Genomic DNA, 17,512 nt, shown 5'->3' on the forward strand with positions numbered 1-17,512 from the left:
TGTATACACTTCTCAATGATGGGGTTTGCATCTGTATGTTGTATAAAACAAATGATTGTGTATAGGAATACATTTGGAAAGATGTAATGTGATGTTAGTTTTTAAATGAGAATTGTTTTTCATAGTAACTTATGATCAGTCAGTGGCCACGCCCCTGTGAGCACAGACATTTACATCGGTGTCATGGAACACCCCCTTTTCTACTCCAGTATAAAAACCACTTCTGACAAAATTTACATTAGACAAGAAAACATGGAGCTGTCGCTACATGTTGAAACGGTTGGCAACTCTACCAAAGGACAAGACCAGAGAACGTGGAGATCATTCCCACTTTGAAATTGCTAAGAAATCTACAAACTAAAGAACAATTATTCAGGCTGCAGCTGTTTAAGTACTTTAGTCTGGTAAACGCAACCAGTTGAACGGCTTAATGGTACTCTGACGTATCCATTATAACAAGCTACAACTCCGAAAGACTTTGATCTCTGGTGGACAAACCAGAGATTTCTGTCAACAGTCTATCCAGCAGACGGACCGGCAATCGCAGAGAGGGATAACAAAGGCATACACTCGTAAATATGTAAATTGCAATTTATTTTCTAATGAGCAGTTGTTCATGTTCAAAGTATAAGCATTTCCATGACTGTAGTGTATGTACGGGGTTCCACTCTGAGTTTTCCGCTCCTGAGCTGGCCCCACCCCTTTCCTTTGTCTACCAAGCTGTCATAATGGCTTAGCCCACTAGGGACTTTTCAGTGTATCATGTCAGTAACCAATGTAATTATATTGTGTGTGTGTTTATGTAATTCTGTGATTGATTAGTTAGTTAGTAAATAAATAATTAAGCCAATTTGTATATCGCTGATTCATGATTTGATGCTAGGGTTCGTGCAGATATCCAATGGTTTGCAACATTCAGGAATGAGATTGATGAGGTAATAATACATTGATAGAAGACTGTAATTGATAAGATATGAAAATATCTGATGAGTTAATTCAGGAAATAGAGACTCTATAAACATTTTCCCGTGGTGCCCCGACATCCTAGTTCATTAAAGTTACATGATTAGTTTAATTACATAAGGAATAATTACACATAGAGAATTGATTTGATAATATAACAGTCTTGATATTTAATGATAGTCAACGCTACGACAATGTCCATCTTCTATAACAAGTCACATCTAGACATTAGCCTTCATTTGACAGATACATCCATGTCTGAAGCTCAGCAAAAGGAGGTTACAGTAAAAGCAGCAACTGTGCCCACTTGAGAGATGTCCTGTGGGGCGTGCACTCTTAAAACAAGCACTCCATCAATATGACTGGGATTTATCTGTTCCCCTAACAGGTTCTATAGCCCGGCCATTAGTGCTGTGTAAAGCCTGTCATTCAGCCATCATTCATCCTGATGGCCACGGGCAGTAGCCCAGCTTTCGGTGTCTCACTGTTGTCATTCTGTTTGACAGGGGCGTCGGTTGCGAGATGGCAATTTCGAGAAGAGTGTGTGTGCATGCATGCATGCATCAAATCAAATCAAATTGTATTTATCACATACACGTGATTAGAAGATGTTATTGTGGGTGTAGCGAAATGCTTGTGCTTCTAGCTCCGACAGTGCAGTAATATCTAACAAGTAATATCTAACAAATTACACAACATATACCCAATACACACAAATCTAAGTAGGAATGAATTAAGACTATATACATATGGACGAGCGATGTCAGAGCGGAACGGACTAAGATACAGTAGAATAGTATAGAAAACAGTATATACATATGAGATGAGTAATACAAGATATGTAAACATTAAGTGAATGAGATACTGTAGAATAGTATAGAAAACAGTATATACATTGGAGATGAGTAATGCCAGATATGTTAACATGAAGTGACTAAGATCCCGTAGAATAGCATAGAATACGTGTGCGCGTGTGTTTGTATGTGTGTCTCTGAAGTGTGTCTGCTGCCCACCCACTGTGTGCCCACCGGGACATTGGGCCTAATTGGCAGTGCCTGGCAGGGTTGGTATGACTCAGTGTGTGTGGCACAATGGGACTTCATGGTGTCATCCACTCCAATCAAGACCTGTTGTTTTTCTTATCTAAGAGCTTTAACTCTGAAATAGAGCTTTTTAATGTTATACTGTCCACAGGCAGTTGTTTTTTTATAGTAAATATATGATTTGCCCTAAACTGTCTTCACTGGGTGGAAAAGCTGTAATTTACAGCTCAGCTATAATGGGTTTTTGTATTAGCAGTTACTCAAGCGTTTCCTCCTGCAGGCATACACAAACACACTCCTGCAACATTACAATGCCCTTGGTAAAGTTGCAGTCACTACCTGTTTGTGGCACTAGTCACTGATTAATTTGATTAGCAATAGACAATTGATTAAACCCAGGTTCAAGGTTAAATCCAGGTGGAATGATTGCATAACTTATCTCTAATGATATGTAGGTTTAATGTAAGGTTAAAACCAGTGCTAACTAAGCATGCAGAGAATTTAATGTCTACCAGTAAGGATATTCTTTTGTCACACTAATGTATTCCTTTCATCATACAGACATCAAACCATACAGCTTGAATGATGTAGCTAGCGGGTTGATTAATCCAGGTGAGGTTTTGTGAGAACTAAAATTAATCAGGAAGACAGAGAGGAAAAGTGAATAATTTATATAGTGATTGTATGTGTTAACAGATTGTATGTGTCACTGTGTTAACTAACCTCCAGATGAGCTTCAATGCCATACAATTCTCCTTCCGTGGCCTCCAACTGCTCTTAAATTCAAATAAAACTAAATGCATGCTCTTCAACCGATCGCTGCCCACACCTGCCCGCACGTCCAGCATCACTACTCTGGACGGTTCTGACTTAGAATATGTGGACAACTACAAATACCTAGGTGTCTGGTTAGACTGTAAACTCTCCTTCCAGACTCACATTAAGCATCTCCAATCCAAAATTAAATCTAGAATTGGCTTCCTATTTCGCAACAAAGCATCCTTCACTCATGCTGCCAAACATACCCTCGTAAAACTGACTATCCTACCGATCCTAGACTTCGGCGATGTAATTTACAAAATAGCCTCCAACACTCTACTCAGCAAATTGGATGCAGTCTATCACAGTGCCATCCGTTTTGTCACCAAAGCCCCATATACTACCCACCACTGCGACATGTATGCTCTCGTTGGCTGGCCCTCTCTTCATATTCGTTGCCAAACCCACTGGCTCCAGGTCATCTATAAGTCTTTGCTAGGTAAAGCCCCACCTTATCTCAGCTCACTGGTTACCATAGCAGCACCCACATGTGGCACGCGCTCCAGCAGGTATATTTCACTGGTCACCCCCAAAGCCAATTCCTCATTTGACCGCCTTTCCTTCCAGTTCTCTTCTGCCAATGACTGGAACGAACTGCAAAAATCACTGAAGCTGGAGACTCATATCTCCCTCACTAACTTTAAGCACCAGCTGTCAGAGCAGCTCACAGATCACTGCACCTGTACATAGCCCATCTGTAAATAGCCCATCCAACTACCTCATCCCCATACTGTTATTTATTTTGCCAGTATCTCTACTTGCACACTCATCTTCTGCACATCTATCACTCCAGTGTTTAATTGCTATATTGTAATTATTTCGCCACCATGGCCTATTTATTGCCTTACCTCCCTTATCCTACCTCATTTGCACACACTGTATATAGACTTTTTCTAAAAAATAATTTGTATTATTGCCTGTATGTTTGTTTATTCCATGTGTAACTCTGTGTTGTTGTTTGTGTCACACTGCTTTGCTTTATCTTGGCCAGGTTGCAGTTGTAAATGAGAACTTGTTCTCAACTGGCCTACCTGGTTAAATAAAGGTGAAAAAAAAAATATATATATATATATATATTTTTTGTCCTGAGGTACTCAGGCTGCGCTGACAGAGCTAAAACCAGACATTTCATGTCTAACCTTTTGTGCCTCTATAATATAGTGCCTCTCACCCACAAAACACAATGAAAAACAGGCTACCTAAATATGGCTCCCAATCAGAGACAACGACTGACACCTGCCTCTGATTGAGAACCATACTAGGCCAAACACATAGAAATAGAACAACAGAACAAAACATAGAAAAACAACATAGAATGCCCACCCCAACTCACGCTCTGACCAAACTAAAATAAAGATATAAAAAAGGAACTAAGGTCAGAACGTGACAGTACCCCCCCCCCCCCCAAAGGTGCGGACTCCGGCCGCAAAACCTGAACCTATAGGGGAGGGTCTGGGTGGTCATTGACCGCGGTGGCGGCTCTGGAGCGGGACGAGGACCCCACTCCACCATAGTCTCGGCCCACTTCTGTGACACCTTAGGAGCGGCGACCCTCGTCACCGACCATGGATTGGAGACTCTAGTAAAGGGCACCACTGGACTCAGGGGCGCCTCTGGACTGACGGGCGCCTCTGGACTGACGGGCGGCTCAGGCGGCTCCTGACTGAAGGGCGGCTCAGGCGGCTCCTGACTGAAGGGCGGCTCAGGCGGCTCCTGACTGAAGGGCGGCTTAGGCGGCTCCTGACTGAAGGGCGGCTCAGGCGGCTCAGGACAGACGGGCGGCTCAGGCGGCTCAGGACAGACGGGCGGCTCTGGCCTGGAGAGAGAACCTGGAGGGAGGAGACGGAGAGACAACCTGGTGCGTGGGGCTGCCACAGGACCCACCAGGCTGGGGAGACCTACAGGAGGCCTGGTGCTCGGAGGCACCGGAAGGACCGGGCTGTGGGGGAGCACTGGAGCTTTGGTGCGCAGCCTTGGCACCACTCCCCCAGGCTGGATGACTACTCTAGCCCGGACCCTCCAGAGTGCAGGCACAGGTTGAACCGGGCTGTGGGTGAGCACTGGAGATCTAGTGCATACTACGCACATCTCTCCCTTAGGCTCAACTCCCACATCCACATTCGCCCGGTGCGAGCGGAGCGCAGGCATAGGACGCACTGCACCCTCCCAGCGCCCCGTAGACACAGCACGCAGAGCCGGCGCAGGATACCCTGGACCGAAACGGCGTACCGGAGACCAGACACGCTGAGCAGGCACAATACGCCCTGGCTGGATGCCCACACTCGCATGACACTTTCGGGGGGCTGTCCTATAGCGCACCGGGCTATGGACGCGTACTGGCGACACCGTGCGCTTAACCGCATAACACGGTGCCTGACCAGTAACGCGCTGCTTACAATAAGCACGAGGAGTGGGCACAGGGCTCCAACCTGACTCTGCCACAATGCCCGTGTGCCCCCCAACATTTTTATTTTGGGGCTGCCTCTCGTGCCTGTTGCGCTGACACCTGCCGACTGACGACTGACACCTGCCTCTGATTGAGAACCATACTAGGCCAAACACATAGAAATAGAACAACAGAACAAAACATAGAAAAACAACATAGAATGCCCACCCCAACTCACGCTCTGACAAAACTAAAATAAAGACATAAAAAAGGAACTAAGGTCAGAACGTGACAGTCACACTGAGAGTCTAAACCTCAGCGTTAGCGTTGCCTTATGCTTTATCCCTAATAAGGCTGCATTGCATAAATCTGAACATGACATATTCAGACATACTGGGAGAAAATGTAGTTGTCTCGTTTGGTCTTGAAACATATGAATTTCTATCCTATATTGTGATGTATGGGTGATGTCCAGATTCATTGGAGTACCGTACAAGTTATCCTAACAACTGCATGTTCAATCATATGCTATCAAAACCTACGGCCCTATGCAACCAATCCAAGTTTTACCTGTCAGCTCGGGAATTCGATCTAGCAACCTTTCAGTTACTGGACCAACGCTCTAACCCCTAGGCTACCTGCCGCCCCATAATAATATAGATAATAATAATATAGATAATAATAGAAAATAGAATACAAATAAAAGTAAGAATAAAAACCACACAACTACAATGAGAGTTAAAGAAACTTGAGAATGCAGGTATATACAGGTCAGTGCCAGTACCTTATTCAGTGTGCAGGGATACTGGAGTGGCATGGACTGACCAGGTGAATCCAGATGAAAGCTATGATCCCTTATTGATGTAACTTGTTAAATCCACTTCAATCAGTGTAGATGAAGGGGAGTAAACAGGTTAAATAAGGATTTTTAAGCGTTGAGACAATTGAGACATGGATTGTGTATGTGTGCCATTCAGAAGGTGAATGGACAAGACAAAAGATTTAAGTGCCTTTGATATGGTAGTAGGTGCCAGGCACACCGGTTTGAGTGTGTCAAGAACTGCAATGCTGCTGGATTTTTCACGCTCAACAGTTTCCCATGTGTATCAAGAATGGTCCACCACCCAAAGGACATCCACCTAACTTTTTTTTATTTTTTATTTTTTATTTATTTTTTATTTTACCCCCTTTTCTCCCCAATTTTCGTAGTATCCAATCGCTAGTAATTACTATCTTGTCTCATCGCTACAACTCCCGTACGGGCTTGGGAGAGATGAAGGTCGAAAGCCATGCGTCCTCCGAAACACAACCCAACCAAGCCGCACTGCTTCTTAACACAGCGCGCCTCCAACCCGGAAGCCAGCCGCACCAATGTGTCGGAGGAAACACCGTGCACCTGGCCCCCTTGGTTAGCGCGCACTGCGCCCGGCCCGCCACAGGAGTCGCTGGAGCGCGATGAGACAAGGATATCCCTACCGGCCAAACCCTCCCTAACCCGGACGACGCTAGGCCAATTGTGCGTCGCCCCACGGACCTCCCGGTCGCGGCCGGCTGCGACAGAGCGCGAACCCAGAGACTCTGGTGGCGCAGCTAGCACTGCGATGCAGTGCCCTAGACCACTGCGCCACCCGGGAGGCCCTGACATCCACCTAACTTGACACAACTGTGGGAAGCATTGGAGTAAACATGGGCCAGCATCCCTGTGGAATGTTTTACACCTTGTATGGGCATGCCCCAACAAATTGAGGCTGTTCTGAGGGCAAAACGGGGTGCAAGTCAATATTAGGAAGTTGTTCCTAATGTTTTGTACTCTCAGTGTAAACAGAGCTGAAAAGTGACTGGTAGCAGGAATATATACATATTTATGGTAATATACTAATGTAATATATATATATATATATATATACTGAACAAAAATATAAATGCAACATGTAAAGTGTTGGTCCCATGTTTCATGAGCTGAAATAAAAGATCCCAGACATTATCCATACGCATAGATTAGGGCCTAATTAATTGATTTCAATTTCCTTATACTGTATGAACTGTAACTCAGTAAAATCTTTGACTTTGTTGTATGTTGCATTTATATTTAATTCGGCCAATTCTTTTTTTCGGGCCTTTCTCAGACACCGTCTGGCATGTATGTCCTGGATGGCTGGGAGCTCTCTCCCAGTGATGCGCTGGGCCGTCCGCACCACCCTCTGTAGCAGTGGCTGTCGGTGCCTTTTAAAATGAGGAAGGACGATTATAATTTTTTATGAGCATGGCCTTATTTCTATTACAGCATATTGGATGACTGTGATTCATATTCCATCCACCCAGCTCAATGTAACATCAATAGGTTTAGGCTACTACATGATACTCAAATTTTTCCTATACCCATCATGAGGTTGCTACAACACAGGTCGAGAGAAGGTTTTGAGTACTCAAGGTGACAGACAGTGACACATTTAATAACGCCTTGCACACTCTTGCCTGCATCTAGCTGATCTAGGGTGTAATCTTTAGTCCAACAGTCGACAAACTTCTGTTTAAGAAACGTTTTTCAACAGAATTGGCGGAATTAATACACACCTGATCACACGCAAACACAGTGAACTTTCACAGCAGCCACATACAAACACCATGGATCATTTTTCTCATTGTACTATGCATTCTTGCATCTACGTGCTCTCCTCCTCTGAACATTTTCCCTTTGCTTGTGGACTTCAGTGCACAACATATCAGCTTTCTGTAACCAGGCGAAAAAAACTTTCCAAGCCAAATATATCATAACCAATAACGCGCTACACACAGCCTACCTACATTGTCGTTAGTAAACCGGCTACAATCATGCAGTACAGTGTAGGCAGCAAGCAGTTTAGCAGTTACACCAATGGGCCCCGGTGGCAATAAATTAGTAAAACCAAAAAGCTTACCTTGACTTGGAAGAGTTCCAGTGTTGGATAGCCATAGCCATCTACAGTAGCTAACATAGCATTCCTTTTGGTTTGAGCCGGGTGTTTGAGAAGGCTAAACTAGCTAGCTGCATTCACTAGCTAAGTTAAAGTGAACAAAAATACAACGAAATGTAGCTATAGCTTGCTTCTCCTTCATTTTAAAAGATATTCATTTGTTCAAAACTGTTCAACTATTGTCTCTCTTTGAGTAAACTACTCACCACATTTTATGCACTGCAGTGCTAGCTAGCTGTAGCTTATGCTTTCAGTACTAGATGAATTCTCTGATACTTTGCTTATCATGCATCTGTCTCAAAACAGGGGCAATGAAAAAAACTACATGTCATCTGTGCACTTAAATAGTGAATGGAGGACGCTTCTTCTGTGGTTCATTTTCATGCCAGCCAGGTAGGCTATTCTCCTGTTGTAAAGATAAGCAATGTGCTTAATTTTAGGAAAGTTGAGAAATAAATATAGTTAGGCCCAGCCTATAGAAAGCTGATGGGATCCTCCTCTTTTAATAGAGGCCATCACTCTGTTTTCTCGCGCAATTGCATAGCCTATAGAAATGTTGCGCATCATGAGCTCATGGGCTCTCGTGAAGTGTTTGATTAGATTTTCGATTACATTTGCATTGATGTCAGCGTGATTAGAGGGACAATAGAGTGGGAAAGGGGGATACCTAGTCAGTTGTACAACTGAATTCCTTCAACTGAAATGTGTCTTCTGCATTTAACCCAACCCCTCTGAATCAGAGAGGTGCGGGGGGATGCCATAATCGACATCCACGTCTTCGGCGCCTGGGGAACAGTGGGTTAACTGCCTTGCTCAGGGGAAGAACAACAGATTTTTTACCTTGTCAGCTCAGGGATTTGATCCAGCAACCTTTTGGTTACTGGCCTAACGCTCTAACCACTAGAGTGCTGAGTACCAGGCAGTTAGCAAGTATGGTAGGCTACTAATGACCATCAGCAGCATCAGAGCTTGAAAAAGTCTAATTACCGTGACTAAACGGTAACGTGGAATTTGACCGCCTGTGTGGCGTAATACGGTCACCGCAACAGCCCTAGTCATAATTACTGTGTAAGTCTATGGAAGGGGTGGAGAACCATGAGCCTCCTAGGTTTTCTATTGAAGAGGAGGACTGAAGCTAGCTGTCCTCCGGCTACACCATGGTGCTACCCTACAGGGTGCTGTTGAGGCTACTGTAGACCTTCATTGCAAAACATTGTGTTTTAATCAATTATTTGGTGATGTGAATATATTTAGTATAGTTTTATCTAAAAATTATAATGTTTTTAATTAAAATGACTGAGAAGGATGGTCCTCCCCTTCCTCCTCTGAGGAGCCTCCACTGTTCTGCAGGGCCTTCCGGTCGTGGGCAGTGCAGTTGCCATACCAGACAGTGATACAACCAGTCAGGATACTCTCAATGATGCAGCTGTAAAAGTTCCTGAGGATCTGAGGGGCCATGCCAAATCTTTTCAGCTTCCTGAGGGAGAAGAGGCACCGCCGTGCCTTTTTTTTGGCCCCCTCGATGTGGATGTGGATGTGGGTGTGCACCTCCCTGGTTTCCTGTAGTCCACGATCAGCTCCTTCGTCTTGCTGACGTTGAGGGAGAGGTTGTTGTCCTTGCACCACACTGCCAATTTTATTACCTCCCACCTGTAGGCTGTCTCATCATCTGTTTCATCGTGTCGTCAGCAAACTTGATGAGGGAGTTGGAGTCGTGTGTGGCCAACAGTCATGGGTAAACAGGAGGGGGATGAGCACACACCCCTGGGGGCCCCCCGTGTTGAGGGTCAGTGTGGTAGAGGTGTTGTTGCCTACTCTCACCACCTGGGGTCGGCCCATCAGGAAGTCCAGGATCCAATTGCAGAGGGAGGTTTTTCAGTCCCAGGGTCCCGAGCTTGGTGAAGAGCTTGAAGGGCACTTTGGTGTTGAATGCTGAGTTGTAGTCGATGAATAGCATTCTCACATAGGTATTCCTCTTGTCCAGGTGGGAGAGGGCAGTGCAATTGAGATTGCGTTGTCTGTAGATCTGTTTGGGCGGTATGTCAATTGGAGAGGGTTTAGGGTGTCTGGGATGATGGAGGTGATGTGTGCCATGACCAGCCTTTTAAAGCACTTCATGATTACAGATGTTAGTGCTAAAGGGTGGTAGTAGCAATCCAGGTAATCAGGTTTATAGAATAAACTTTCTATTTATGTTTTTAATACTGAAAGCAGCCCAATTAGATACACACCGTACTTAATGTTCTGCTTCTTACTTCCAACACATGCATATGTTACGCCCCTGAAAAAGGGGAGAAATGATCACGAGAGTGGTACGGTATTGTTTACTCATTGAAACTTTTAGTGCAATCATTTTACAAAAGTAACACATTACAGATCTACAGGAAATAGATAGGTTTGTAGGGTACAAGGCTTATTCAAGTCACAACAGTATACACTGTAATTCACTGAAACAGATACTAAATTCAATATAACTGTCAAGCTCAGTAAACCATAACTCAATTTATCAACAGGCAATAAAGTGTTTGAAAAACCATTATACACATAACACCGCAAAATATCTTATTAACAACGCACATGTTCATTCACAATCAACATAAAATGACAGCTACTCTCAGTACGAAGCTATTCTTCGCTGCAACCGAGCAGGGCTCATATTACTCTCTGCAAACTTAACTAACTTCCTCAATATGTTGCTAAGACACAACTTAAACACTCTTGACATGTTAGCGAGTTATTACATTTAAATTACTCTTTTGTATCATCAATAACGTACCTGAAAAAGGGGAGAAATGATCACGAGAGTGGTACGGTATTGTTTACTCATTGAAACTTTTAGTGCAATGAGAAAAAGACCGCGATTTCTCCGGGAACTTGAGTGGAGACCAGAGCAATCGATATCAGGCTCATAGATTAAGAGCATTTAGTAGATCACAGATTAACACTTTTACCCACGACAAAATAAAGTAATCAACATAACGTTTACACATTCCTCTCACAATTCGTACCCTTTGTACGCTTGACGGATTTTAACACAATTATATAAATGTTATCAATCTCTATCAACTAATACTGAATGCATGATCTTCTTAACCTTAGATGTTTTAAGATCCTCACATACTATGAACTTACTAATACTTTTTAATGCATAACAGGCTATGAGTATTTCCTTTAACCTGTCACACATATATATTAGAGGGCATGTGCAATGATGTGTAGAAAGTAGTGCTCCTCTGCTGAAGATGTGCTTTTTACTCCGTCTCTCTCTGTATATGTGACAGCAGGGTAGATAGATCCATATTCACGAGGGAGTACTCATCACTACCACCTGACAGCATGGAGGAGAAGGGAGGAGGTGTTTACTAGGCAGGCATGGGTTGGTCTTGTATTTCTATATTCCCATCAAGAAGGCTACAAGTGCTGAGGCAGTTTCATTCTATTGTTCATTCTAATCTACGATTCCCTCTTCTGAAATAGCTCTACTTCAGCAGAAGTGCAGAATTTAAAGGTCCTTAGGGAAATATACAAATATTTGTAATTTCTACAGTAAGTCCTTATTGTATAACGCACATAAACATTGTGATTATATAATGGAGAAAATGGAGATAATATACTACTTTGTTTGGGTACTTGCTACAGTACAGAATAAGGAGACAATGAGAGGTAGTAGGAGACTGTAGTTCTCTAATGTTAATGCTCTGCCTCTGACATAGAGCAGGAGAAAAAAGTCAGGGACTTAATAAGACCTGAGATCGGAGAGAAAACAAAATATAAAAGTCTTCCTGTAGGTGACTGTCTCCGCGGACGTTCGCTAAGTGTAGGAGGAAATGCCAAAACACTAGTATTTTAAGCTTGGCCACACACACAACAAACCACCAGACACTTTGAACAGTCTTCGTAGTAGAGGAAGTTGGCATTCCTGTAAGAATGTGCTAAGTATGGGGTTGTATGGTGTGAGTTTTGACTGTGATACATTAATGTTGTTGATATTATGGACTAATCTGACATTTGCTATGCAGCCATCTTTCATCCACCACTCAGTAAAGCCCTGATAGTAATTATTACAAAGGAAGTGTTCCTTATGGATGTGCCCTGTGCCTGGACAGTGGGTACCCAACCCTTCAGATTTACTGACTCTGACTCTCACACACCTGGCCAGTTCAGCAGTGCAGAAGTGCTGGTGCGGACCACGACTGCTGCCTGCCTTGCACGCCACAAGCACACAGCTAGCCATCTGGACAGTGGAAAACCCTGAACACCACCCCACCTTGTCCTGCCTAACTCCTCAGTGACCCCCCCCTCCATCCGTCTATCCCTCCCTCCCTCCCTCCCTCCCTCCCTCCCTCCCTCCCTCCCTCCCTCCCTCCCTCCCTCCCTCCCTCCCTCCCTCCCTCCCTCCCTCCCTCCCTCCCTCCCTCCCCCCACCATACATCCTCCTGCCACTGGTGACCTTCAAGGTTCATCTGAAGAGGTTGGCACAATCATCAGTCATTTGCTCTCAAGTACATTGCATAACCCATGCTGTGTATGGCACACACAGGGGGCGGCCGTTTACGCCATGATGAGTTTATAGTGGCAATTAAATGCAGTCAAGACACATGTTAGGCTTATGGCATGGTACTGTCCTCTTTACTGTATGTAGCATGTGTTGAAAGACCAAAGACAACACAGGTTATTCCATTGGTTCCAAGATATCAAAGGGCTTGACTGTGGTTGGTTCTGGGTTCATTTTGTTCACCATTTGTCTGTTTAAGCAGATTAACTACACATTGAGCTGTATGGAATCGCTATGTAGCCTACCAGTTAAAATAACCTACCCTATACTCTGTCTGTTTCTCTCTTTGTTAGCATTCCATAGACGCTGTCAGTGCAGGAGTCAGTCCGATCGGAGACACGTCTTACAACTCCAGTCACTGGGATCTGGGCAGTGCTTTCTTCTTTGCTGGAACCGTGATCACAACGATAGGTAATCTCCATCACCAACCTACTAACTCATTACTTGCTCCTCTTAACTGAGTAGAATAAAGCAATATCACTTTGACGTGAAAGTCACCTACGGGTGCCGTGACTCGCTAATTCAAGTGCAGTTCTGTCAGCATTGCACTACTGAAATGTAATGTGTGCTATTTATCATGAGCTTGCTGGGAAATGGATAAAACAAACGTAATTCACAGGATGTACTTTATGCTAATGTCTGTGTGTGTGTGTGTCTTCACAGTACATGATTTACTGACGATAATAGCATCCTATCGGAAGGTGGGAAGGAACAGTGGCACCAGGGTGTCTTTTTAGCATAACATATGAATACCATTTCATCTGTTTACACAATTACACTGCTTCTCTCACTTTGGAGAGGGACACACATCCCACCGTGCTGGTTTAGATGAAGCTGTGCCTTAGTCATCCCTGCCCTGTTTTGTCTCTCCATTCACTGCAAGTTGTAATTCATGTCATGTTCTCTGAGCCCAACTTGATTATTTCCTCTCTTAGTGCTTATTTACCTCCGACCTCCAACTGCAGGAATATAACACAGGCTTTACATAACAAAACACCACTGTGACAGGTTACGGGAACATAGCACCCAGCACGGAGGGAGGGAAGATCTTCTGCATCCTGTACGCCATATTTGGCATCCCGCTGTTTGGGTTCCTCCTGGCTGGCATCGGAGACCAGCTAGGAACCATATTTGTCAAGAGCGTCTTGAGGGTGGAGAAGATATACAGGGTAAATTGGATTACTTGAGAACTTTGGGTTTTGTTATGTACAGGGGATTTACTGGAACTGCACAAGCACATGATGCTTTCAGAGATAAGTTGGTTATAGTTAACTTACAATAAGTTTATTCAAATTAATTTAGACACACCATGTTTGATTACTTATTTTGTGAGGAAAGGGGTCTTTGAAAATGAGTATTTGGGGCATGTTATATACAGATGTAGGATTTTAATTTGAGCCAGTTTGCTACAGCAGGAAAATAATCCTGCAGCAACAGGACATTTGAAAATATTATATTATAATAGACATTTTTGTAGGGCTTGATACATTTTTCCTAAACCAATATGCTACACACATTGAAAACCAGGCATATTACCTCCAACCTATAATCACCCCATTCTCTGTGAACAGCAAAGTGAATAGGGTGATTACAGGATGATACAGTCATCCCTGTAAAAGCTATGTCTGTTATCCAGGTATTATACCAGGCTCAGTGAATGGTTTTGGACTCTTGTCCCCCCCCCCCCCAAGGAGTCAATACATGAGTCAGGCTAGCTGAGGCTGAGATTACGATGTGGTCTTTGTAGTGAGGGCAGAAGTGTTTGATGTAGTGTGGGAGCAGTGGAGGTAGAGGGCCAGGACCTGATTGAGATTCTGTGAGCAGGCTGTATGTATCAACCATCTCAGAGTAGGAGTGCTGATCCCTGTCCATGTAATCTTGTTTATTGGGATCTAAAAGCCAAAATGTAGAGCTAAGCCCCTCTTCAGACTACTGAAAGCCCCAGGGGACTTGAGTTTCTGTGACATAAGGGGAGTTTGGGAATTAGGATTTTCCTGCTGGATGAATGGAAGGGTGGTTTTGTATGGTTTTCTTGGTGCCTGGGGTACTCTGGGGTGTTTTGGCTAATAAATATTGATACATGAAGTAATTGATGAAACTGCATCTCTTCAAGCCTACTGTCTTTGAGCTGGAAATGTACTGTGTATAGCTAACTTTTATCAATCATTTTTTGACAACTTTGTGATTGTTGACTTACTGTCGTCCTCTGACCATGTCTTGTTTGTACTGCAGCAAAAACACAAACAGATCAGCCAGACCAAAATCAGAGTCACCTCCACCATACTCTTCATCATAGCCGGGTGCATAGTCTTCGTTGGCATCCCGGCAGTCATTTTCAAACACATCGAGGGATGGACGACTCTGGATGCTATCTACTTTGTCATCATCACGCTATCAACGATTGGCATAGGGGACTATGTGGCAGGTATGATAGTGTTACGGTATAACAGGTGTATGTACTGTGACTTTAGTTATCTGAAATTATCCATTGGATTCTCCATCAACTCAAAGTTTTATTTGCTTGTGTTTTGTTGTGTCTGCATTACATTGATAATCCCTTGAATAATGATGCTAAAAGTGACTGCCGGTAATTATATCTCAGGAAGACTTATCCCGGGGAATATTATGGCTAGAATAATCCAAAATAATGCTGATATAACATAAAGTCTCTTCAAAACCCAATTACAAATGTTGTGTTTGTCAAACTGAACCTTTCCACCTCCCTTGTCCTACTAATCTGTCTGTAATTAAAATATTTTTTGGGTGGTAAATGTTTTATTGTTGACAATAACTTGGTGGTAACAGGCACATACATACATACATACATACATACATACATACATACATACATACATACATACATACATACATACATACATACATACATACATACATACATACATACATACATAACTGTAACAACTCTTCCTCTGTTGTTCCAGGTGGGGATCGGAAGATCGAGTACATGAAGTGGTACAAGCCTCTGGTCTGGTTCTGGATCCTGGTGGGCCTGGCCTACTTCGCTGCTGTCCTGAGCATGATTGGAGACTGGCTCAGAGTGCTGTCCAAAAAGACGAAAGAGGAGGTAGGTGCTGCTCATTAAATTACACTGCCTGTCATTACATTATCTAAAGCAGTGGAAACTAAAAGGTCACTCCTTACTAGACTCATCTCTTACCCTACCCACCTTTCTTCCGTGTCTGTTTTGCTATTATGCCATGTTGATGCCCCTGTCTGGAGCCCTTGAGACACTCCCGACAGACAGCTGTGTGTGAGAAGTGGTTAGAGATGCAGTCATTAGTGTTCAGGCTGACGTGTTAATAGTGAGCTTACTAAGCTATTTATCTGTACATACAGTATGGATGGATACTGTGGTATTGGCTTCCCATGGAAGGAGCTAGGCTTTTGTCTGAAGGGGAATTTGTAGAAGATCCAACAACTTTGATGTAATGCACCCCTTCCACCCTCCTGTCTCTAATGACTCTCCATCTTTGTGTAATTGCAGGTGGGGGAGTTCAAGGTCCATGCGGCTGAGTGGAAGGCCAACGTGCGGGCCGAGTTCCGAGAGACGCGGAGGCGGCTGAGTGTGGAGATCCATGACAAATTGCAGCGGGCCGCCACCATCCGCAGCATGGAGCGCAGGCAGCTGGGCCTGGAGCAGAGGGCCCACTCCCTGGACATGCTCTCCCTAGAGAAGAGGGCTGTGTTTGCCAGCCTGGACCAGGGCCGCTTCAAAACCTCCTCCCAGGAGAGCATCGACACCAAGCTGAATAACTTGAGGTCGAAAGGGGCAGGGGATCTTTGTTATGACCAGCGGAGAGGCAGCGAGCAGACACAGCAGGCCTCGTCAGAGGATAATCTCTTCAACCTCCGCTTCCGCTCCCTCACCAAGCTGGCCAAGAGACACAAGAACCGCGACCTGAAGAGGAACATTCCTGAGGACGTGCGGAGGGCCTGTGAGGCGATGGAGAGGAGGAGGGAGGAGGAGGGAGTGGAGAAGGAGGAAGAGGTGGAAGAGGTGGAGATGGGGGAGGAAGAGGAAGGGGGCGAGAGGAAGGAAGGCAATACCAGCTCAACGAATATAGAGTATGCAGACGAATGCTGAGGCCAAAGAAAGAGAGAACGATAGAATGTTGGAAGGAAGAGAGCTTGAGCCCCAGAAAAGTCCCTATTTTGATGTCTCAAATTGTGCCTTGTTGTTTTTTCTTTTCAGAGCACCCTACTTCCTATCCAACCCCACCCCACCCCCAACCGACAAAAAAGCAGACGCAATGTGGGATAGCTTCTCTTTGTTACCCAAGGCTTATGTGAGCAAGTAACCCAGTGAACTCGTGCAGGGTTTCCTAAACCCGGTCTGGGGACCCCCTGGGTGCACGTTTTGGTTTTTTGCCCTAGCACTTCAAATAAGATGAGTTGGTTATTTGAATCTCTGTAGTCCTTGGGTAAAAAACTAAATCAACAATTATTCCTACATTGGTTTTGAAATGTAGCCCAAGGATAATCTACTCATATTTTATAACAAACAACCCCTACACTACACTCTGATTGTATATGATTTTGAAACAAAATTGGTGTTCCAATGCAGTCAACATGAAGTCTAAAAACTTGAAAGCTCAGGGCGAGCTGTCCTGTTTGTTGTAATTTTAACTAAATGAAATGTACTGAATTCACTCTGTACTGTTAGTGGAACTAGAAACAATTAAGGGATTTTAAGGGCTGGGGTCAATCTGATCTCAAAGGAACGATTCAATTTAATCTACTTTTACTGATGAGGTTTTGATGGCCGTTGGAC

At 44.1% G+C, this 17,512-nt stretch overlaps 1 protein-coding gene across 1 annotated transcript in view; it reads left to right on the plus strand.

Annotated features, from left to right (window-relative positions):
* The window catches only part of LOC120060027 (potassium channel subfamily K member 10-like), a 42,914-nt gene extending 25,912 nt beyond the window's left edge, over nt 1-17,002 (plus strand). Inside the window, exons 3-8 of the mRNA XM_039009094.1 lie at nt 13,014-13,131; nt 13,729-13,889; nt 14,953-15,145; nt 15,663-15,805; nt 16,226-16,681; nt 16,934-17,002. Coding sequence (XP_038865022.1) covers nt 13,014-13,131; nt 13,729-13,889; nt 14,953-15,145; nt 15,663-15,805; nt 16,226-16,681; nt 16,934-17,002 — 1,140 coding nt within the window. The remainder of the gene's footprint in view (nt 1-13,013; nt 13,132-13,728; nt 13,890-14,952; nt 15,146-15,662; nt 15,806-16,225; nt 16,682-16,933) is intronic.
* Nucleotides 17,003-17,512: the final 510 nt, after the last annotated feature.

The sequence above is a fragment of the Salvelinus namaycush genome, chromosome 15 (assembly GCF_016432855.1).
Source record: "Salvelinus namaycush isolate Seneca chromosome 15, SaNama_1.0, whole genome shotgun sequence".
Classification (NCBI taxonomy): Eukaryota; Metazoa; Chordata; class Actinopteri; order Salmoniformes; family Salmonidae; genus Salvelinus; species Salvelinus namaycush.